General features: G+C 40.7%; 1 protein-coding gene across 3 annotated transcripts; it reads left to right on the top strand.

Annotated features, from left to right (window-relative positions):
- Positions 1-70: 70 nt before the first annotated feature.
- On the top strand, positions 71-22657 carry LOC142053412 (DGAT1/2-independent enzyme synthesizing storage lipids-like). 3 transcript variants are annotated; one of them, XM_075085029.1, is made up of 7 exons: positions 71-376; positions 4797-5127; positions 8283-8447; positions 13984-14177; positions 16292-16352; positions 18207-18346; positions 20366-22657. In XM_075085029.1, the coding sequence occupies exons 2-7, from the start codon at positions 4800-4802 to the stop codon at positions 20468-20470; spliced, it is 993 nt and encodes a 330-aa protein (XP_074941130.1). In that variant the 5' UTR covers positions 71-376; positions 4797-4799; the 3' UTR covers positions 20471-22657. The 3 variants fall into 3 exon arrangements, with proteins under 3 accessions (XP_074941130.1, XP_074941132.1, XP_074941131.1); XM_075085030.1 differs by having other exon boundaries at positions 242-370; XM_075085031.1 differs by lacking the exon at positions 8283-8447 and having other exon boundaries at positions 241-376.
- Positions 22658-24070: the final 1413 nt, after the last annotated feature.

The following is a 24070-nucleotide window of genomic DNA, read 5'->3' as shown; positions in this document are numbered from 1 at the left end:
GCCGCCAGGTCCCGCCCCTTCCCGGGGAACGCGCGCCCCCTGGCGGCCCGCCGCCTCTCCCCCGGCCGGAAGCGGCGGGCGGCGCGTGCCGGGCGCAGTCCGGGCGGCTCCCGCCCCCCCGGCGGCGTGGAGTTCCCCTCGCCCCGCCGCCGCCGCCGCCCTCGTTCTCTCCGCGCCCCCTCGCCAGCTCCTCCGGTCCCGCCCGCCGGCGGCACGTGCCCTCCCGCCTCCGCCTCGCCGCGGGGAGCCGCCCTAGCCTGGCGGTCCCGCGGGCACCCGGCCTCCGCGGGGGTGGCGGGCGGAGGAGTAAAACCGGGCCCCGGCAGGGACGTCGGGCTGGAGCTGGAACCGGAGCTGCCGCCGCTGCCAGGTGAAGGTGAGCGGGCGCTGCCCGGGGTAGGGGGTTCCCGGAAGCCCCCGGGCGGGAGGCGGTTGGCGTTGTTGTTGGTCGCCGCCGAGCTCGGGGCCTTGCTTGAACCGGCGTCGGGGAGGGGGAGTGCGGGCAGAGCGCGGTGCGGGAGGGTGCGAGGGGAGGCGGGGAGCGCCTGGCCGCGGCGGCTGGGCTCGGCTTCGGCCCTTCTTGCCAGAGAAAACAAAACTCGACACCCCCCACCCCACCCCCCAGCCTCCTGCGTAAGGAACCGCCGTCCTGCTGCCGCAGGAGCAAGAAGCTGGGCGGCTCTTGTTTCAAAACAAGGAGAAAACCACACTCAGGCTCCCAGGATCTCCCCAGCTGCAGCTGCCATTAGCAGGATTAGCAGGGCCTTCTGCTTTTTTCTTTTTTTTTGTTGTTTTATGTTTTTTTTGGCGTTTGTGGCGGGATTGCAAATTCTGGTAGAAATACTCTCCATTAACTGTGTGATGCTGTGGAAAGCGGTGTATTTCTGCTGGCAGGGGCATGTTGTAGCTGTTGCTTTTCAGTGTATTTCTAGTTCGGAGGTACCGGAGCGTTCTCCAAAGGTTCCGCTTACACATTTCATATACATGCTGAAATCACGCTGCGCGTGGTTTACAGCAGTGTATGTTCGTTTCCGTAATTCCTCCTTCTAGCATGATCGATATGGTCACAGTTAACCCAGCGTTAACTGACTACAGCTGAAGACTGCTGATGTAGGTGGTTTGGTTAAGGTCTTTCCTGGGTCATACGCTAGAAATCAGTGAAAGGAATGGTGTGTTAGCCTTGTTTCCATTTCACCCTCAACGTAAAGCCTGAAGCGTAAGCATAAGTCAGCATATGCCATCATTAGTCAAATGAGAAATTGATCTTTTTTATGTAGTGAAAATATGTGTGAGCTCCCCTATTAGCAAGTTAGAACTTACATTAAAAATATTTAGTTTGAACTGCACGATAGGAAATGTGTTAGTGATGCTTGTTAAGATATGAAGTCCTTGTATGGTATGAGGGTATGCCTTACATGAGAGGGTATGCTCCTGTTACAGAGGGGTTCAGCCTGTAAGCTGGCTAAGGGTGAGACTTAGCAGTACTGCATCCCATTGTAGTTCTTGGGTTTGGATGGTGGCAGATGTCAGAAAGCCTCTGACAAAGAGGGCAGGATGGTCCCTCTTTTCTTGAATGTGGTCCTAATCAGAGTGACTTTGCTGCTGTTTCTAGAAGACAGTGTGCTTTATCCTGTAATTTTAACTGCTCTGTAGAGTTGGAACACACCAGATGATGTTATCTGTTAGTAGCATACATGAACTATGTCAGACCTTTATTCAGTGTGGACCATCCTGGTCATGGAGGCAGAATCTGTCTTCCCTTCTTCACTGCTGTTGCCTTTGGTAGGATGTTCAGCCTGGCAGTAACACAAATCACACTTGGGCTTGGATACGGAGTATTTTTGTGGACGTACCATGGGTGATCAGAACAAATGCTGGACTTGTTACAGCGGGAACAAATTTACAGGGGATAAAGGTCTGGAGGAGGCCTTTATCTGGTGGACGGTAAGTCAAATATGAGTGAAGATAGCTGTCTACATTTTGGGCCACGTTAACAAGGCTGTAGCCATGCAATCGAGGAAGTATTTATTACCTTATTTTCAGGACTTTTGAGACCACAAGTCCAGTTTAGAGCCCTGCAATACAAGAAAGATGCTGATGGACTGGAAAGGATGCAGGGAAGGGCCACCGACTTTGTTAGGTGTCTGGAGCACGCGGTGTCTGTGGAAGGGCTGAGGGAGCTGCGTGTGTTTAGCCTAAAGAAGAGAGGGCTTAAAGGGGATTTTACTGCTGCTCTTAATGGGTGGTTATGGAGAGGGGTGTGTTAGACCCTTCTCAGCAAAGGGACAGGAGGCAACACGCACAAACTGCAGCAAGGGGAATTCTAACTAGAATAAGGGAAAAACATTTTCACTCTAAGGGTGATCAAGCACTGGATAAGGGGCCCAGAGAAGCCACAGGATTTCCATTCATAGGGATTTTACAAACTGGACTGGACATGGCCCTGAGCAACCTGATCTAACTCCTTAGTTAGCAAGAGGTTTGACAAGTGTTGTCCAATGCGTCTTTCCAATATAAATTATTCTACGATTCTTTTCAAGATGAGGAAGCAACATTGTTCAGAGTAGAGTTGACTCTTCCTAAGAGAAGGCAGTACTTTAGATGTTACCTCTGTGGTTGGCAGCAAAGATGATGTTGGATTTTAGTAGTGCAGAGATATGCAAGTAAACTTATAAAGCTGCAATGATTGCATTTGAGGTTTTGCATCTAAAATTACAGGCAAATGGACAAATAATATCTTGCAAGGCTGACATGTGTGGACAGGACTTCAAATTTACTTGATGAGGATTTTGTTTGGAGAAAGCCATAAACAATTAAAATATAATAGGTGGGGGAGTATAAGTAATCTTTAAAGCTATACAATAACCTCTGAGTTTTGAAAAACGTTTCTGTGCTGTAACACATTATCCGTATTGTTCTCTAGCTAGTAGGTGGAGCCACTGAAAAAGTCCAGGCGTAATAATCTGATAAATATTGTGGTGTTGAATGCTAGTCCTAAATCCTGCTTGGTCTCACAAGTTGTGTTTCTTGTACTTGCTGTGGGTGTTTGCTGCCTGACAGGTTCTGGAGTTCAGCTCTGGCAACTGGAATGAGAAAGAGCTTTCTCTTGCTCTCCCACACGCTCGCTCTCTCCCGTCCTTTCCCCCTAATTCACACCCCCAAACACACGTGCATGAAATCAGTGAAGTGCATGTCACTGATGCTACGTGCTTATACATTGCTGAAGAGAAATCAGCTGCTCCTTACATTGTCCTCAAGAACATCCTGAGGAGCAAAATGTTGTAAGCCTGAATTAGTGGAACAGGCATGGATTGTGGGAGCAAAGTCTGTGTCACGAGATCAGCTTTCTTCTCATTAATAGGAATTATCTTGAGCAATGTGGGTAGAGGACGATTTCAAAACAGGAGAAGGAATGTCCTTGCTCTGTTGGAATGGGAGGAAAAACTGAGACTGGGAAATAAGTGAGATGAGTTCTGCTGTAGTACATGTTTCAACATCTTACAGCAAATGTTGAATAAAACTGATCTGCTTGTTGTCATTGGGGTTCTGACAGTATTCACAAAATTATCTTCTAAATTTCAGTCGCTTGTTGCTTGCAAAAACAGAGCAAGAGTAAAGGAGTGATAGACATATGGCTGTCTAGGCATAGGAACTCTGCAATCATACATGCTGTAAGTCACATTTTAATAACAAACCAAAACACAACAACCCCAAGCTTAGATTCTTTCAGAAATTATTACTCTCAATCCATTTCTCTCTGCAAGCCTACAGTATAATTGCAACATGCTTTTCTTCTTGGTTCTGACTAACAGTTGTTTCAGGTCTTGACCAAAACTTTATTCTAGACTAGGATAACTTTTTCCCCCGCAAGGCATTACTTATGTTGTTCTAAAACTGTAGCAAAGATAGCCAAGCATACAGGTTGTCACGTGGTTGTAAGGTGAAGCGAATAGCAAGTTCTCCCCTAAATCATACGAAATTAAGAAAAAAAGTATTGCCTAGAATTATCAGAAGTCTGAAATATCAGCCCAGAGAGGTCTAGCCCTGAAAATTCTCAGATGCTGGCGTTGGAGAAGGGACGTTCTTACACATAGACACAGGAAAGCCAAAGCAGTTAAAATTTTTAGAGGACTTTTTGTGATGGTTTTTTCCTTGTCCTTTCTGCTGCCTCTCTGCATTGTGCTCTGGGACTTGGCATTTCACTATCTGTATATTTCCAGGTACAGTTAGAGGTCTCAACAGGAGTGAGACTTGCTCATTTGAGACCATCTTCTTCCAGAGTCATCGTATGCTTGTGGTTAGTGGAAGTGTTCAGTAGGCTTTTTATAGCACTGGACTTGAGATTGTGCTATTTCCTGTTGTAGTAAGTGCTCTGGAGAAGGCTTTGAGTGTACAGTGTATTGTGTAGAAAAATAAATCAGACTAATCAATACAGCTTTCTGAAAATGGAAAATACCGTATAAATTGGTGTTGATAACAGTGTAAATGTTCTGGATCTGTGTAAGTTGAACAGTTTTTAATGAGAGAAAATATTAGTGCAATCGCTTAATCTCAGGCTGTCGTTCTCTGTTAGAATTGTCAGCATTTGCACTACACAAAAGACAAGGACCAAAAAAATGAAGTAAAACCTTTGCTGTATTAACATTTTATTTCTAATAGGTACTGCTGGGATGTGGGGTAAATGATATATGAATAAAATGCATCAGGGATAAGTTTTTATGATTAAACAGCATAGGCAGGTTTGTCTTTTTTGAGGATTTATTAATCTTATTAATTTTTTTTTTTTAATTAAACAGGAGATGATAGGTGGAAATGAATCCTGTACTGCAGGACCAATACCTATGTCCTACTTAACCTGCCTGACTTATATATTGGGAGAATGGACTGGTGTGGAGCACATTGAAGATTATCTGAGTTACGCAGTCTACCTTGTATGGGTGCTTTTTCCACTCGCAGTAGTTTTTCTGCTTCCGGGAATTCTTGTCATCCTCTTCTACACTTCCATTATCCTTCTTCATATTTATAAAAGGAAGAATGAACTAAAGGAAGCCTATTCCAATGATTTTTGGGATGGTGCAAAACAAATGTTGGCTACCCTATGGGATGGACATGGAAGAATATGGCACGGTAAGCTACTGCAGAAGCTCTTATATACTGATAATCCTGAAAGGTAAACCAGGAATATCTGATTGATTGTTGTTGCTGTTGCATGAAATCTAAAATTCAGGCCAATATTTTTTTTTCCATTTTATCAATGACTGCCAGTGGTGCCTGGGAGAAAAAGCCATTGAGACTTTTCTGGATGTAAAATTTTTTGTCTTATCACAGAATGGTAGGGGTTGGAAGGGACCTCTGGACATCATCTTGTTGAACCCCCCTGCTTGAGCAGGGGGCACAGGAATGCATACAGGCGGGCTTTGAATGTCTCCAGGGAAGGAGACTCCACAACCTCCCTGGGCAGCCTGTTCCACTGCTCTGTCACCCTTACAGGAAAGAAGTTTTTCCTCATATTCAGGTGGAACTTCCTGTGTTCCAACTTGTGCCCATTGCCCCTTGCCATGTCGTTGGCCACTATTGGAAAGAGCCTAGTCCCATTGTCCTGACACCCTCCCTTTAGATATTTACAGGTATTGATGAAATCCCCCCTCAGTCTTCTCTCCTCCAGGCTGAACGAACCCAAGTGTCTCAAGCCTTTCCTCATAAGGGAGATGCTCCAGTCCCCTGATCATCTTGGTAGCTCTCTGCTGGACTTGCTCAAGCAGTTCCGTGTCCTTCTTAAACTGGGGGACGCAAAAGTGGACACAGTCCTCCAGATGTGGCCTCACCAGGGCTGAGCAGAGGGGGAGGATAACCTCCCTCGACCTGCTGGCCACACTCCTTTTAATGCAACCCAGGATATTGTTGGCTTTCTTGGGCACAAGGACACAGTGCTGGGTCATGGTCAACTTGTCCTCCAGCACTGCCAGGTCCTTCCCAACAGAGCTGCTTTCCAGTAGCTCAGCCCCCAGCCTGTACTGGTGCTTGGGGTTGTTCCTCCCCAGGTGCAGGACCTTGCACTTGCTCTTGTTGAAAATATGTTGAAAACAAATGAACATATGTTGAAAATATGCATTTCTTTCTTTGCTGTGACAAAATGAGATCTTTCATACAGTTGAATGTAGATGCAGTTTTTAAAAAAATATTTAATTTTGTTTTTCTTTTTTACTTTTAGAACTACTCCTGGATTTCTTCATTCCAGGAGGATCTGAAATGATTGCTATGTTAAAAATTAGATCATTTAACTATATTGTTTCAGAGTCAATATATGAACACTGGAAGTTAAATGCCAGTTCCCTGATAGTTACTATGTCAGCAGGTTAGCATAATTTAATTGCACTTAACCAGCCTTTTACATATAATGCCAAATGATGGCTAAAAGGAGCACTTAAGTGTCAGTTCACTCACTAGTTGCTACTTCAAATTGACTTTAGAGCCCCAAACTGTTACAGAACCCTACTTTTAAAATTTTCTTTCTATGTATTTTTGACAACTACTTTCTCTACTAGAATGTCAAAACTAAGGGCTCAGTTCCTTGTCCTTCTACTATTATTTCTTTTATAAAGACAGACTTAATAAATGATTTGGCTTTTCTTTCTAAGGAAATCATAAGCCTCTTTCAGAACCATTCAGTCTAGATGCAGCTAAAGGAGAAAGAGATGTTTAAGAGCAATTTACATAAAGAACAAATCCTTCTTGAAAATCATCTCTATTTGTTCTCTAGTCAAAGGGAAGCAGGTTTTCAGGGCATTGATAACCAGATGGTGCAGTGGCTGTATCAGATAGGCTTTGTAAGACTAAGATGTAACTTTCAAATCTAGGAAAGTACACTAGATCAAAATCACCAGCTATGTCAAAGAGCTTAAAATGCTCACTTCACAATAAAAAGCTATTTACTTTTTTCATAAGAAAATGACTTTTTTAAGGCCTTGGCTCTTTTCATCCTTAGTAACTTTTTCTTTTTATAAGGTATAACTTTTATTTGCACAGAAAAGATTCTTTTCCAGTCCCTCATTGACAGTTGTGACTTTTTTTCTGCCCTGACAGCTGCTTCCATGTTCTCTATACACTTCTCTTACTAAAGAATGAAATGTTTTGTGATAATTTCCCCCCCACTTGATTAATCAATATATCATAGGAAGAACTTTTCATCCTGAAATCTCAGAGCATTGGGGAAGAAAAACCCAAAACAAACAACAAAAACAACCCCACATCCAAAAAGCCCCAAATCAAAACCCCAAACTGGTGTGTGATGCTTGTAACTTTACATATATTAAGCAAATATTAGATGTAGGTGACATTCTGGTTATGACTGGTTGGCATGGAGCACAGTTAGTGATCACTTGGGATGGTACAGATGATATGCTTGCAGTATGTTGCAGCTCCACAGGTATAGAAAGTAAAATAGAGGGAGGAGAGCCAAGAGTACCTTCAGAATTAAAGAAAAAAAAAATTGAATAGGAACTGCAGCCCATATTAACTTTGGAAGAAGTGACAGGGCGTGGGTTCCATAAACATGATACTGTAATGCTACTGCTCAGTACTAACTGAATATGTTCTATGCTGATGTGTTTTGATATTTTGTTTTAACTGAATATATTCTGCACTGGTAACTTAATTAGAAACGTAAGTTCAGTAAGAAACTTGTATGTGTTTATGTATGTTTCAGTTAAGCATGTAAAGCCCCAAATAGTTTTAGTGCTTAATGATGGAAAAATGGAGCAAGTATAACTGAGGGAAATAACAAAGATAAGCTTCATGCCCTGGAGTAAACGGAGACAGGTAAATGGGTGTTGTCATGTCAAATCTTCTTAAATGATTACTGGTGGCAATAAACTTTGAAGGGTAAATAATAGCTTGAAACGGTTGAGTTTCACCACTCCTGTCCAGTCCTTGTTTTGATTTCTCCTGAATGATTGATTCAGAGGACTCTAACCTTGAAGACAGTGAACTGAAAATATAAGGGAAAATTTTATAGTTCAAGACAGTGAGACTGGATGTTTCTTTTTCAAGTTTTTTTGTTGTTCTTTCTTTAAATGTGGCTCTTCTGCTTTAAATGAAACTTATTTCCTGTGAAAGCAACTTAGTAAACGCTGCAAGTCACCTCTTGACTTCTTAGCAGTCACTTTGCTCCTACCACTTCTCAACAGCTATCAGTTTCAGTTTGCCAACTTGCCGCAAGTTAGTTTCTTTGGGATAGAATTGTATCAGACTTTGACATCTGTTATGCCTTCAACTCCTAACAGGTTATGAGCTTCATGGTGCTGAAAATATTCCTGAAGGACCAGGGCTTATTGTGTTTTATCATGGAGCTACTCCTGCTGACTATATCTATTTCATGGCTAGACTTCTTATACAGAAGAAGAGACACTGCCACGTAGTAGCTGATCATTTTGTCTTTAGACTACCAGGTAACATATTTCATTGTAAACAATCAGTTTGAGAACTCTGTGGGTTTTTTTTATGGTGTAATTAATAAAAATTGTGCTACAGGAACACAGCTCTCAGAGCAGACATTCAGACAAATTTAGTAGGAGTGTTGAAGTACAGCTGTCTCTCACATGTTCTTTATAAACAAGAATGAATTTGAGACTGGCCTGTGCAAGAATGGGTCATGTTCCTGGCTGGTCAACACCTTCCAACGACTCTAGGGTGTTTAGAAACAAAGAAAAGGAGATCACAGGAGAAACAGTTGTCTTTGTATTAACCAGTAGCAGAGACTTCAATTAGATGTTTCTTTTTTTAGTAATACAGGCAGAATGAGTGGTGTAACCTGATTAATGGCATTGCTTCCAAACAGTTTATTTCTTAAAGTTGACAATATTAGTCTGGGGAAATGATGTATTTTCATATCCCACCCAGTTGAACCTGTGGAACAGGTTCTGCTGGTGGGCAGTGGAACCTGTCCCCAAGAAGACTGTTCCGAGTAGAATCTTTCTTGGAGGAAAGCTGTAGAAGTGTCCAACAAGTTTGTGTGAAACATGAGGTGAAGCATGAAGAAAATGAAAAAGATGTTTAGGGTGAGACTTTGGCTGAACAGCCTAGTGAAAAACACTGCCCATTGGTGAAATTAATTATGTGAGGAGTTTGCGTTTTGTGTGTGTGAAATACAGTAGTACCCAGTTCTTTTCCCAAGTTCAGGGTGTTCTGCAGTGTACTGATGCTTTTAGTGGAAACACCTCATATCAGAATACTGTCCTTTTGCCAGTATAGTTTTATTTCAGCCTTGATCCCTGGCTGTACCTCTACAACTGCTTTTGTCAACTGACTAGGATTTGTCAATTGATTATCAAATCTTTTGTGCACAGCTGACTAACGTAACCTATTTTGTGATTTAGATTTGGCTCCATATTATATCTATTAATACTTATGCACAGTTGTTTATCAAATGGGAGATTATTTTGGTTTTCTCTATTTCTGCTTTAAATTAAGGTTCTAAGTATGAGTATACTTATGAGTCCCCCAACTATTGTTTAGTAATATTGCAGAGACATACAGTGTCTAGCTAACAGGTGGTTTCTACTGGCATACCTCAGGGATTGATACTGGGACCAGCGCTGCTTCATGTTTTTATTGCGCACCTGGATGAGGGGTTAGAATGTGTTCACAGGAAGCTCGCTGATGATACCAAACTGGGGGAGCAGTTGATACACTGGGGGTTAGAGCTGGTGTTCAGAGTGCCTTCACAGAAATGAACTGGCAGAAATATCCCAAAGTTCAGCAGAAGCAAATGTTAAGTGGTGCATCTGGTATGGAGCAATCCTTTGAGACAGTACCCTGGGTGGAAGGTGGCTTTGCAGGAAAGGACTTTAGCATTCTAGTGGACAAGTTGAACGTGAGTAAGCAGCATGCTTTTGCAGCATAGAAAATGAACTGCATACTAGGCTTTTTTTAGCATGAGTGTAGCCAGCAGGTTGAGTGAAGAAGTTCTTTCCCTTGTCTTGGCACCTGTGCAAGCACATCTCACAACATGGTGTCCAGTATGAGACAGATTTTGACACAGTAGGGCATGTTCAGTGGATGACTGGGGGCTGGAGCACACAATGTATGAGGAGGGGCTGAGAGAACTGGACTTGTTTGGTCTGTACCCGATAAGGGTGGGGGAAGTTATTGCTGTCTTCAGTGACCTAACGGAAGGGTGCAGGGGAAAGGGAGTCAGACTCTTCTCACAGGTGCACAGTGATAGAATGAGAAGCAACAGAGACAAGTTGCAACACAGGAGATTTTTATTAGATGTGTGGAAAGGTATTTTACCATGAAGGTGATCAGACACCTGATCAGATTGCCTAGACAGGTTGGGGAATCTCCAACTCTGGAGACTTTCAAAACTCTGCTGGGTGAGGCCCTAAGCAGCCTGATCTAGTTGGACCCGCTTTGAGTGGGAGGTTGGACTAGCTGACCTTCAGAGGTCCCTTCCAACCTACGTAATTCTTTGGTTCTGTGAATGAATTAGGGCTATTCAAGGAAGACAAGCCCAAAGAGCCCAGATAATGTTCTGGATGCTTTTTCAAAATCTGCCCAGTAATCTATGACTGGCAACCCAGATAGACACCACTTCTCTTGTGAATCAAACCAGAAAGACTGCAGTAGTTTTATCATAGTACTAAGGCTGCGTAATCTTGATTAAGGCTTCAAATTAAATTGGATGCCTTTTCAGAAGATGTTCCAGTTAACCAAAAATTATTATGCTCAATGCAGGAGAAATGAGGGGGTGGGGTGAGGGGTGGGTTTCAGGAGTCTATAGGCTGTTAGACACCCTTGGGTTAGATAATTTAATGCTCCTTCTGTTTTTATGATTTTGAATCTCCTGTGAATAGCTGTGAGGATGGCTTGTCCCGTGAATCTGAATCTCGGGGCCATGCCAGTAGGCAATTGCAAGTACATGGTCTCATTGCATCATTGGGCACTGCTGTCCTGAATTAACTGGAGTGTTTGTAAAATGTTGCTGTGCTTCCTAAGGGATGCATGAGCCTGCAGGGGGTCAGACATACCTCTCCCTACTGCTTAGTCTTGAAACATACAGCTTGATAACTTATGGAAGGGAATCTAACCTAAAAGGAGACCTCCTAGAGATAGCTGGAGATTCCTGTTGAACATTGCCTAACGCCTCTTTCTTTCATGTTGATGCAAAAGGAGATTATTTCATTGTCTCAATTTATACTGTATCAATACGATGTATGCTTTTGTTGCTTATGGTTTGGGGCAGAAGGATATGAAATATGGTCCTGCAGCTTCTTTTTTTTCATTTTTCGTTCAAATATTGGAGGTTAGTCACAGGAAAAAAAACCCAAAACATTCCAATGGTTTCTGGTTCTTTTAGATTCTTAGCTGTGTTATGATCAGGATTATATTGATTTCTCTAAGGTTGCGTTAAGAGAAAATCTTTCCCTGAAGAGTGCAGTGAGGACTGAGATTTTACTTGTGTTCTTCTCCATCACCCTCTGCTGTAGTATGGGCCACGTCTGCTTCCTACAGCCATCTGGGAGCTGTCTTTAAAAGGTTGCCTGCTATTTTAGGGATCTAAGACAGTCCTCCTCCTGTAATGCCCCAGAGGAAAGGAGCTGTGGCTTCTTGTCTGTTACATACACAAAGCATTGCAAAGTGTCTTGTGGACTAGATGTTCTGCACATAACTACGCATGCGTACCTACTGTTGTGGAAGGTTGGATTCAGTGGTCTAAATGATTCCTCTCTATGTTGTGGTCCTAAAGGTAAACCACAGAAAAACAATTACATCCTTGCCATCTCACTACCAGGTAGCTGACAGCCCCTGTGTTACAGTCACTGGGACTAAGTTAGAGAAATATGTGCGGTGCACTTACCGAGATAAGCGCTAAATGCATTACTGGGTACTCTCCAAAGAGTTTTCAAACACTGGTGTGGACACAGTATTGTGGAAAATAGGAGAAGAGTGTGTTGGGGCAAAGGGCAGAGTCCAGGTTGAACTGTGGAATAAAACAAATTTTTGACTTCTTGGTGTTTGGAAAAATTATCATTCCTTCATGCTCTGGAAGGCTGAAAAACTGTATTTAGGTAGTTTCGGGAGCTGTTATGTTGTTTGAAGTAGAAAAATAGATTCTTGGATACTTTGATGTAGCAGATAGGTACTACCCCAGTGTTTCTTCTGACTCCATGATGTCCCGTGCAGTGGGCATAGAGTACCCTGGACGTCCCTTCAGGGCCACTGCACTGGTTTTCCTGTTTCTCTGCTGCTCTAACAGAGCCAGGTTCTTCGTCTTTGCTACTGGCACAGAGATATTGATAGTAATGTATGATCTGCTGGCTAGGCTATGAGGTACAACTCAGAATATAACGTTTATACTAAAAGTCAAGGCAGGAAATACGGCTGAGAAATTTTCTGGAGACTTGGAAACCCACCCCACCACTATTCTGTATTACAAATTTTTGCCTGTATGCTGTCTATATTCTGTTCTTTTTTTTTTTTTTTGGACCTATGAACTGGACAGACCCATGGTGTTGCTCTATCACACACCATCCCACCCCTCTTCCCCAGCATGTCCAATGCAGACGGGAAAACTATCTTCACAGCTTCTGCTTCCTTGGAGTCTCTCTGCTCAGCTCAACACTTCTCACGACTCTCTTGTCTCTCTCCTGAAGTCACTGACAGAAAGGGCTTAGAGGCAGGCAGCTTCCTATCACCAGGCACATTCCAGAGAGCTTGAATTAGTTTGGGAATGTAAAATATTGTAAAAACCACCTACTGAAAATCCCACAAACAAAGCACCCAAAAGAAATTTAATTACTTTAGGAAAACTCTATTTCAGGTGTCCTCTGTGCAGATGCTACTAGATGAAGACCGCTGGTGTCATCAGCAGTATGTGAGGCAGGCACAGCAGAATATGAGACAGGTGTAACACAGCTTGTGTTCTGTTGTCATGTTTACAGGCAGATCCTGATTGTATATGGGTGTAAATAAAGAGTAATTATACTCACACCAACCACAAAGACTAGTTAGAGGTCAGAGTTTAGTTAAGAATAAACTAATGATATGCTGCCTCCTGCTTTCCTTTCCAACTCCTTAGTTTGTGCAGGCTGTAAGAGCAGACAGATCTCTGTCTTAACTGAATTTGGACTCTTCTTCAGTGTGTTCATAGTAACAACTATTCATGTATTAACCTGAGGCTAAAAAATGAAGATTTGTTACTGAGGGACAAACTCAACTAGATCAGTTCTGTGTCCTTGTCTATGGCTGATAAGGTGGCTTGCCTCAGTGTGAAACTTCAAGAAAGAGAAGTAATCTTTCACATACTGCTCAGTCATCTAAAGTTCCCATTTTGGTATGCAATACTTACAAATATGTATACGTTTAGAATTTATTGAACCAACTGAACATGATTGATTTCCTGCAAAGAGAGGTTTGTCCTAGTTATGTTCTTTCACATTAGACTAGTTGTCTAAACTGACAGGTATGCGCCCATTTGATGCTTGTAAGCAAAATTTTCTTCTGCTGTTCCTTGAAGAGTAGGGTCAGTATGACATTTCAAATTCAAGATGATATGAGGAGTTTATGTAACTTTACTGTTTAAAACTGGTATTTGCTCTTGTGGCACTTTATTAGGACTGTGCTACATTTGAAAAGTAGAACTTGGGCAAGGAGCCAGTGCCCTGGAGCTGACTTAACTCCTTTGAAGGGACACATGAAAGATGTCAGGGAGTGCTTGCCATTTTTTTTCCAGTTTAGTCCTGATTGTGAGATAGCACCCTACTTTATAATGACAAAAAGCCACTGAAAACCCTAAATCTTCAACTTTTTAGACTGAACTTTATAAGCAGGACTTAATGCTTCAGTCCCTCTAGAAACATCTTTGATTTGGGATTATAGGTCATTAGACAAATAAGTTTTAGCCATTGCGTTCTGGGTTGGGAATCTGTACTCACCGGTAGTATGAATTAATATTTTCTAAATTAATATTATCTTACCCTACAGGTTTTAAAATATTACTTGATGCACATGGAGTTATGCATGGACCAAAAGAAGAATGTGTCAGTGCTCTGAAGAAGGGCAATCTGATAGCCATTGCTCCAGGTGGAGTTCGGGAAGCACTCTTTAGTGATGAAATGTATACTATTATCTGGGGTAATCGGAAGGGCTTTGCTCAGGTGGCCATTGATGCAAAAGTGGTAAGTATGACAGATCACAGAAGAGAAGCAAAGAGTGCTAACTTATTTGTACTTTCTTCCAGGGAAAGCTGTTTTGGTTATCATGTATTTGGTGTTACATTGCTGAGTGTCATGAGTATGGTCTACTTGCACTTATAACTGCATTTCAAGACTCTTTTTGCTTGCTTTCGATACGAAGGCTTTGGAGTCAGCTAAAAATAGTGTGGTCAGGAAATCCAGAGTTCAAAAGAATGAGAGCTGAAACCCAGGACAGTTTCTACATTACAGGCTTGTGCTGTTTTGCACTTACCTGGTCAGGATTGTGACAGCTCGACCCCTGACCAGGATGGTTAAGAAGCAACCATACATCAACACTTCTGTTTCCTGTGTTGCTGAAGCATACTGTAACCCAGCACAGTATAGCCTCACTGGCACTATGTGCTGTATTGGCGGCATTTTATGGTAGTAAGGGATGTCTAGGGCATACAGCAGCATGTATGTTCACTAGTGTGAACTCTCTCTTCAGTTCTAATATATCTGTGCTTGGTCAGCAGGTAGATAATTATTCATATGGGACCAAATGTGAAAGGCACATAAGTGTATGATACTTTTGAATCATAACTATTTTAATAATTTTGAGTCCCTCTCATTCTATATTTGTATTTGAAAGACGTGCATATGTCCATAGGTCTGCATATACCTAATTTGAAAGTAAGTCTCACACTAAGAGTTTTGTATTTAGATACTGTCAAAGAGAGACTGGTTAAATCTCTGGATTTTATACAGAAATAAAATACTTTAAGACCCAAATTTAAGTGTGTGTCACTGTTCTCAGGAGGAAAATAGCACTGTTTAAACAGGATATTTGAAACAGATGTAGATTTTACTAATGTATTGTAATAGGTTAAGAGAGGCCATACTTGGGATTCAACTATGGTTGTACTAGTTATATTTAGTTTACTGAATGCATGTTTAATTTCCTTTATGCGCTCACAAAGGTCTTGCAGCTTCCTCTCCCCCCAAAAAAACCCTGAGAAATACAGTAGAATAGGAATAGTGTCAGAGGCAGGCTGCAAGTGGTGAAAATATCTCTATTTAGATTAAAGATGAACTTTAATTCACCTTTAATCGTAAGCATAACTTCTCATGGAAAGAAAAATGTGTCTAAAAATAGACCTTCAGCTTCTTGAAGTTGTTTTATTTCAGCAGTTTGCCAGAATTCTTGTCATATAAACCAACTTGGTACGTACAAAAATCTCTACCTCTACGTCAAAAGTAAGATGTTCCGAAGAAGATGGTTCTAGAATAAAGAAGTTTGTTACCATTCAGTTTAGGCAACTGCACTTCTTTTTATTCTCTATAGTTGCATTGGATTATTTACAGGCTTCCCCCAACAAAAAACAACTTGATACCTGTCAGAAAAGTTTCATTTACTAGCTCATCTCCATGCTTGTTTAAACAAGTTTGAAAATCCCATAGAGTTCTGTATTTCTGATGATGCTATGTACAGTGAGTACATACTGTAAAACTATAATAAAAAACTTCGTGTAGTAGTCGACCCTCTCCTGGTTCTTGTAAATCTTGATAGCTGTTTGCAAGTTCAAAAACAGCAATAAAACTTTGAAATATTCGAGACCATTCCAAATATTCATCAGCAGAAATAAATCATGGACATATATTGAATATGACACATCAAGTGTGAAGCAATACAATCAGCATAGCGGAGATGAATCAGACAAGTTTAGGGTTCCAATCCTGTGAATTCCTCCCTTTGAGCATAACTACAAATTAGGTAAGAGGTTTAACTACTGAAGTCACAGCCTGTGTTGCACTTAAGTGCAAACACTGCTGGACGAGGGGAGGCCTAAATGCTCCATAGGTTCTGAAATCCTGGAGTACTTTGAGAAAATGGACTTGCTGAAACAGTGACTCACTGAAATCTCATGGTATTCTCCGGCTTGAAACCTCATGGCAGAGGGTTGCGGAAGAACTTAAGAATACTTGTTTTGCTCTCTATATGTCCTTGTCTGAGAAACACTTCTGAAATTAATTTGCTTGTTGAGTTTAAGTGAGGTAGAAGTTTTTTAGACAGTGCTATCTTCATTAAATTCTTAATTATTTTTTTTCCCTCCTAGCCCATCATTCCAATGTTTACACAAAATGTTCGAGAAGGCGTTAGGACATTAGGAAGAATAAGTAAGATATTTTCTATTTTTTTGTAGTTTATTTTTTCCATATATGTTTAGCCTATCTCTGTAGAAATAATCCCCATATATATTTGACACAGGCTTGTTTCTGGAGGTTTCCTCTCCGGTAGTGTTCAGAGATATTATTAGGATTTAATATCAGCATTAGACATGGTATTGGCTCATCTAAGTTACTCTCCACATAATAGTGTCCCTTCATAGAAGCAGAAGGAGAAGGGAGCCAGAAAAAGGCAAACAGATTTAGAGCACTTTTTTTCTCTGCTTGTATCTGCTAGGCCAACTCTAGGCTTTCTGCTGTCTGTTAAGCAACAAAGCAAACAAGTTTGCAGCTGACCTGTAATTTCTTTAAATGTCCTCCTAAAGCTCTGTGCTTACACCTCTACCTGTACTTAAACTGCAAATGGTTTGAAATATATTTAATCTATAGTTGGTTTACTATTCAGCACTAGACCTGTAGTTCCTCACAAAACTTTGCATTTGCCTGCTTTCTTTCCTCACCTCTGTGGGACTCCAGCCAGCATACAAACAGATGTCTGAAGGGTCCACCTCTAGGATGATAAGGTGCCCACATCTCTGCTGATCTGCTAGTGTTAACCCCCCATTTTTTTGTGTTCTCCAATTTACTATCTAGCAGAAAGGGCCTGAACAGTCTCCTTCATGCCACATGTTCTGCCTCAAGTATGGCATCACCATCTTCATCAGAGGACTGCAGGGCAAAACAGTTCTGTTTCTCTCCCCCTCTAATTAAAAGCTATATATTGCATGGAGAAAGCCAAGGCATCAGATGTAGACGTGCAGAATAATTCACACGTTTGTCAGGTTGTACAAAAATAAACAGCAATTAATTATTGCTGTGTTCAGGAGAATCTTCCCAAACAAGCAGAAATTGAAGCCAAAATCATTCATGTTACTTGTATTCTACAGCAGAGGTGCTAGAGGAATTGGATTGTATTGATCACTGGAGGTGTTACTCCAGTTTCAGTAGTTTTGGAATATTCTTTGTTCCTATAGATTATGTACAGAAAATTCCGCATCTTGGTCAGTAGGGATTTCTTATGCCAGCCCCTCAGTTAAAGGAATTTGTCTAAATTTGGGAGAGAGAATATCAGCACCCATTCTGCAAGGAATCTGTTTTGGGTGCATTTGGGTTAGATGATTAGATGGTGGCATGTGGGGAAGATGATGTGTCCTCTTAGAGCTGATTGAAATACCTGGGTTTTTTTCTCTCTTTTTATATTGTTTCACTGTAACCAGTGTGTGATCTGAAAGAGCAATTTAGTGTTTTAGCATGACTGGCGTTTAGGCAGATTAGATCATTTCTGATCCTCTAGACCTCAGCAAGACTGAACAGAACCGCTTTCCAATAGTAGTTTCTTATGCTAACCTGTAAAACTAACTGAATTGTAACCTCTATTGTGTAGCATTTCCTTCCTCTCCAGAGAGGCAGCTACTGGATTTTTCTTCTCTTCTTCCTTTTCTTTGCAGCTCTTCTTTGGAGGAGAGATTTCACACCAAGTTAGGGTGGAAACAAGTCTGATGTTAGCATTAACACATCTTTTAGGAAATGGAAGTCAAGGGTAGAATAGCAGTTGAGATGACACGTTTGAGAATCTGGGTCAGGGGCTGAATTACTTGACAAGCTGTCGCAAAGGAGTGATTTAGATGGCTTAAGGAATCATCGTCAAAGGTATTAGCAAAAGTGGTTTTAATATGATGTTGTAAGTTTTAAGACATATTGGGGAAAAAACCTTTACAGAATAATCTCAGTCTCTCTCTCTCTCCCCCTCCCACCTCCCCTTTTCCTTCTGCTTTTCCTCTTGCCCTTAAATTTTTTTCACATTAGAAATACTTAGGTCACTATATGAACATATTAGATTGCCAGTAGTTCCTGTGTACGGTTGGTTTCCAGTCAAGCTTCGTACATTTATTGGAGAACCCATTCCATACGAACCAAATATAACTGCTGAGGAACTAACTGCGAAGGTAAGATAGATATGCATATATGTATTTAAAATACTGACTGTTCTGATAGAAAACACTGGAATATTCTTGTCAAGTGTTTTCTGCGTTGGTGCTAGTTATAGGAGGTGGTGGAATCATGGTAAGCTTTGGACCTGCTTAAGTCTGAATGCCCTTCTTAAATGATATCTTTTTATTACTACACCTTATGGATGTTCTGAATCTTTTAAAGTCAATACTGCACCTTGTATTTGCTTCCAGAAACAACGTGCTTTAGGGACTGAAGAAGGTCAGTCAGATAAGACTGCTCTGGGTTGATAAAGGCATAAGCACTTTACCCAGAGAAAATGTTCTGGTTCTTGGTCTTTTCAGAAAGATACCAATGAAGCCTTTCAGGTATAGCAAATCTGTGTTCACAAACTGTTGAAATTCCATACAATAAAAAAACTAAGGAAAATAACTTCATTGCTTTGTACAGTGTGTTTCCATTTCTATTTTCTCCAACTTCTCACCCAACAAATTAACTTTTGAATGTTCCCCTAGTTCAGATGTAGGTGGTTTATAGAAAAGATTGTCAGGACTTCATGTTCATTCAGTTTATTAATAGATTTCACAGAGCAGAGACATAAACAGTTAAGTGATGGAGCAGTCGGAGGGGGCTGAAATAGCCATTTTTGAAAGCTCCACAGATGGTCACTTCTAGCATTCTGAAAACTTCACTTAGAGACTTTTCTTCTTGACCACGCAGGTGTCAGTTCAGTTGTCTCTCCTTATCTGTTTACCCTCTGATTAGATTGCTGCCAAATGACATCTTAAAGTGTTTATCTGCGTTATCTTATGCCCTGGTTATAGAAAGCTGATTGTTTCTTTTGGGCTTTTAGCCTGACAGGACTTCAAAACTGCTGGCTTTCAGGAGAGAGTGTGTGTTTAAATGACTTTCAAAAGTGCTTTGGCATCTTATATTTGTGCCAACCCTTGCTTGCTTCTGACTTAAGTGTAAATTCTGCCCCTAGAATGTGAGTCCCCTAGAATCCTAGTTAGAGTGATTTTAAAGTTGTATCTCATGTTTCAGGGTATGGCACAGTATGCATTTTCCCATCTATATAGAGAAAGTTAAGCTCAATTTTTTTTAGCTAATAGAAATTTTAGATCTGTGGAGACACTTAGGGCCAGATCTGTAGAGAGGTGTGGGCAGGAATCTTCTCCCAGGACTTAACAGTTGATCACATACGTCATATAAACAGTGGGAGCTTGTACCAAGAATCAGTTTTCCCTTTGCTGACCACTGGTTTATAAAGGCAAATAGTTCTCTGTTCTGCCTCTAGCCTTTAGAATTCAGTGGTCTGTGCTTCTCTAGGCAGAATAAGAAGGTTACGGCGTGTCCTCCCCGTAGCTTTTGCATATTGCACTGATTTTGAATGTTCCCCATAGAGCTTTTATATAATAAGAATGGCTGCTGTTAACTTCCTGGCCTGCTACATTTTTGAGTGACAGTGAATGCTGTTGCCATATGCAGTATTTTAGGTGTGGTCTCAGCGTGCTTTAAAGGACCAGCTCCTTTAGGGGGCTTGGATGCAAGGATAATTACTTTGTACAAGCCAAATGTGCTGAGACACAATTGCGTTTCCAGTGCTGCTTCTGAGCGTGTGTAGGAGCAAAGTTCTGGCATACTGGAAGAGTGTTACTGATGCAAACCTGGGCATGGGCAGAAGTTTCTGAGTTGCAGTACAGCACGCAGGTGCTGACATGCTTTATAGATCTAGGCCTCTTCATTAATTGACTCCCTTGTCATTTTACCGTTGTGTATCTCTGATAGAGCTTGTGAACGCAGCTTCCAGAGATAAAGGTACTAGTCTGTTGTTCTGTTTCTTGGCAGTGATCCCACAAACACATCCTGTGGGCTTAAATATGGAAAAATAGTATTTTGAACTTGCAGTAGTTCTGTGATATTTGAAAGGATGAAAAACAGCCTAGAAATTGTGTTAATGTGTGGCAATATAAAGATGAGTTAATCTGACCAAAAACTTGTCTCTTTCCTTACAGACAAAAGCAGCACTCCAAGCTCTAATAGAAAAACATCAGAAAATACCAGGAAATATATTTAGGGCTTTAATGGAACGATTTCAAACACAAAAGAAAGAAGATTAAGGTCTTCTGAAGAAACTACTATTTAATTATAATATTCTTAAAGTCATATTTGTAACTTATTCATTCTTCTAATAATAAGTTTTAAGTACTGGCCTAATGATACTGCTGTATAATTTAAGATATAAGACAATTTCCCTTGCCCTTCCTCCTGCCCAGTATCAAGCTCAGGAACCCAAACTTCAAATCATTCATAATGGGGCAAAGCTTAGTTTTTGAGAAATGCATTCCTACCTTCAAAGTGGCTTTTTTTTCTTCCCCCCAGAAATGACACTGCAAATCTTTATGTACGTGGTCACCTGTCTACCTGTCTTTTTTTCTTTGGTGTCCTGTCTCCCCACTGCCTGTTGCTCTTTAACCTGAATGTTAGGCCTGCTGTAGAGCTACAGTCTGATTGTCTTGGTTGCCATCACTGCAACTAGGTTTTGCAGGCCAGATTAATGCCATACAGCATTTATGAAAAATTTCTTTAGGTTGTTACTCTTGTGCTGCTGGAAAACAGCCAACTTTCTGGGGCCTGCAGAACCTGTAGCTATGCCTGCAAAACCTACGGTGGAAGATGTTTAGTTTTACTGCGCTAAGCTCAGAAAGAGTTCGCAGGAGTGAAAATTCATTTGAGAACTGCAGTGAACCAAGGAAGTTTGTTACAGAAACCACTTCGATGCAGTGAAAGAGAACCCTACAGCACAACTGCTATTCCAAGCTCAGCCATATTGGATGCCTGCCCTTGAGTAGAGAATTGTCCCTTACACTTCTCAGTGAATCTGCAAATCAAAAAAATGAGCCAAGCATTTAAACTTTGAGACGTGGAAATGAGAGTACTGTTTGGTAACATGAGCTCATAAAGCTTTATTTTGAAGGAAATAAAAAATTAGTGCAACACTCCTTTTAAAAATAGTAGTTCTTTTCAAAAGCAGGATAAACATTCTCCAATACCCTTTAAATCTAGTATATGTTTAATCTGTTAACTGTGTGTGAAGAATATGGGTGTTTATTTACATAAGTTATTAAATCAGTGTTGAGAGGGAAATCCTAAATACTTTCCTTACGGGAAAACAATTGGATGAACAGGAAAGAGTTGCAGGATTGGACTTTTGTGCACTTACAGTAAATTATATTATTATACTTTTTTTTCTGAACTAAAGGCTATGCTTTTATTGTCCAGATAGGAAATACCTGAAATATTTCTTCTGTTTGCCAGCAAGTTTAATCTACAGTTCTTAAATTAACATCTGGGAACTCTTTAGTTTTGGGATGAGGTCAAATTCCTTAAGGAAGGACAAAAGAGATTTTTGCTATATTACATGGTCTTCTTTCAATATTGTTGGGGTTTGACCTTTTCTTAAAAAAAGAAAACAACAACAAAAAAACCCCGAATTTTGAAAGAGCAGTTATATTCAACTTAGTATCCATTCCTCCCACCATTTAAGCACATGCTTTGCTTTATACTCTTTTAAATGTATAAATTAGTGAGATTCTGTAAGTGCATGAGGATGACACTCTCTGTTAGAAAAATACCACTTTATGGGAAGGAGTCTATAAATTATGGTTTACAAAAAGCAAAAAGTTTACTTATTTTATGATGTTATTTCATATCAAAAGCATTTTATGTGGTGGTGAATTAAATTTTTAAAGCTTGGGGAAGAATCATGTTATATAAAAGCAGATGCCCATTTTGAAGTGTTTTAAATGACTTGGTTTTGTTCGAAGGCAAGATCGTGTTCTTTTTAATTTATCGGAACGTTTTTAAAAAATATTATGTTAACACAATATGTCGTTAAAAGTCATAATGCCAAATTCCTACATCGGAGTATCACTTCAGTATGGCTTTGTTTTTACTGTCCATCTTGAGGAAAATGTACATCAGTCTATATTGTGAAATTCTGAAAGGTACCTGAACGTAGTTTGTGTTAGAGGTTGCGTATGTGTAAAAGAAAACTCGGTCTGAAAGGTTTTGTTATACGTGAACAGACCTTCGTGATCTGAGAGTTTGTATAATTTATTTTAGTAAATATGTGGGCTGTTTGATGCAGTTCTGTCCCTTTAAGTATTGAAAGATGAGTATAAAAAAATGAAGGGCAGTATTGGTACTCTTTGTGTTCATATTTGTATAGGCCTTTCATATTTATTTCTATATATAAAATAATGTATAGAAGACACCTTTCGAATAAAATTGACAACTGGAGCAGGCTTCTGAAGTTTTGTGTTGTGTTTGAACTAAATGAAATTACATATGGCCTGTCTTGCTGAACCTTCAGCGGGTTTGAGCAGTGCGTAATACCCTTGAGAAGCTCTTCTTCCCTAGTGTCTGAATAAGGGGTGGAAGGATCAAAGCCCCGGAAGGAATGAATTAAAGGAAAAATAATGCAGACAACAGCGGAATAAAGGGCAAGAGTCACGTAAACAATAAGATCTGGGTTTTAATAGTTGTGATCAGTGCGGCAGGAGGCCTTAACAGGCACTGCAATGCCATTAGGGTAATAATGTTAAGTTACATTTAAGATTCCGCAACAGAAAATGTGTCATAAATACTGACTAGTAAGGTTTATTTGTACATGTTTCGTGTGCGAATGATTTCCCTGTTTATTTCATTGAAAAAGGGCAGATCTCGAGAGAGACAGGTAAGGCTACAGACCAGGCTTCCTTTAAGCTGATTTGGTTTATTGTGTGTTAGGGAGAAGCATTTGATGGAAGTTTTAGGAGTGTTAGACTAGACTGCTGATTGCCTGGTTAGCCTTTGGATTCGCTGAAGGCATTGCAGGTTTTTCTGTGCGTACAGCATAAACAGGATGTGTACTTTTAGGTTGTTTGGAAGTAAAAATTGACTGACTGCTGTACTGACAGAAATTTGTCATTATCGCTCAGCAAGACCCAAATCTCCTACTGGCCAATTTACTGTCCTGTTGTGTAATAGCAGAGCTCAGTCTGAACATCTATTATTAGGATGCTTTCATATGATATTAATCACCGCAAATGCAAGGTAGAGCTGTTAATCAGCATTGTCAACACAATTGTGCGGTTCATCCGGTATTGGGTTTGCTGTACAAGTATACCATTATGTTGCTTCATCCTATTACTCTGTAGAGAAAGATGCAACTATGGTGGCACTTAACTTGTTAGCTCTACAGTGCTTAATCCCTATTAAGCCTATCATAGATGCTAGACTGCTTTGTGTGTGTGTGTGTGTGTGTGTGTGTGTGTGTGTGTTATTTTTGCTTTTTTTGAGTGATTTTGTTCTGCTCAGATGGTTGCGAATTTACCACTTACTCCCTTGAATTTTGTCACAGCAACCATTGAATGCATACGATATGTTGCTTCCTGAAACATTTAAAAATGGTTATAATTTCTTTGTGTCAGAAAATTGGTTACAAAAGTGTAGTAAACTTCTGAACTTTAGGGAGAATTTTTTTAAAAAACAAGTGTTCGCTTGCACTTCCTGCTTTTGTGTGCGTGTCTGAAATACTGCGAGAAGGTAAGATGCCATTTGGAATTAACATCAGGCTGCGTATACATAAGGCAGACCCAGGGCTTTTTTTCCTACCATGGAGCTGAGTCTGCTGTTGTACAGCAGATCCTATTCCACCAGGCCTTGTGTTGCAGCCA

The sequence above is a fragment of the Phalacrocorax aristotelis genome, chromosome 2 (assembly GCF_949628215.1).
Source record: "Phalacrocorax aristotelis chromosome 2, bGulAri2.1, whole genome shotgun sequence".
Lineage (NCBI taxonomy): Eukaryota > Metazoa > Chordata > Aves > Suliformes > Phalacrocoracidae > Phalacrocorax > Phalacrocorax aristotelis.
The sequence above is the reverse complement of the archived record's forward strand: the minus strand, read 5'-3'. Positions and strand labels throughout refer to the sequence as shown.

What these genes read in the sequence shown, in the direction of transcription:
- LOC142053412 (XM_075085029.1), top strand. Translation starts at nt 4,800, where the DNA reads ATGATAGGTGGAAATGAATCCTGTACTGCAGGACCAATACCTATGTCC. An exon ending in TTTTGTCTTTAGACTACCAG is followed by an intron (nt 8,448 to 13,983) that starts GTAACATATTTC and finishes CTTACCCTACAG; the next exon opens with GTTTTAAAATATTACTTGAT. An exon ending in TAGGACATTAGGAAGAATAA is followed by an intron (nt 16,353 to 18,206) that starts GTAAGATATTTT and finishes TTTTCACATTAG; the next exon opens with AAATACTTAGGTCACTATAT.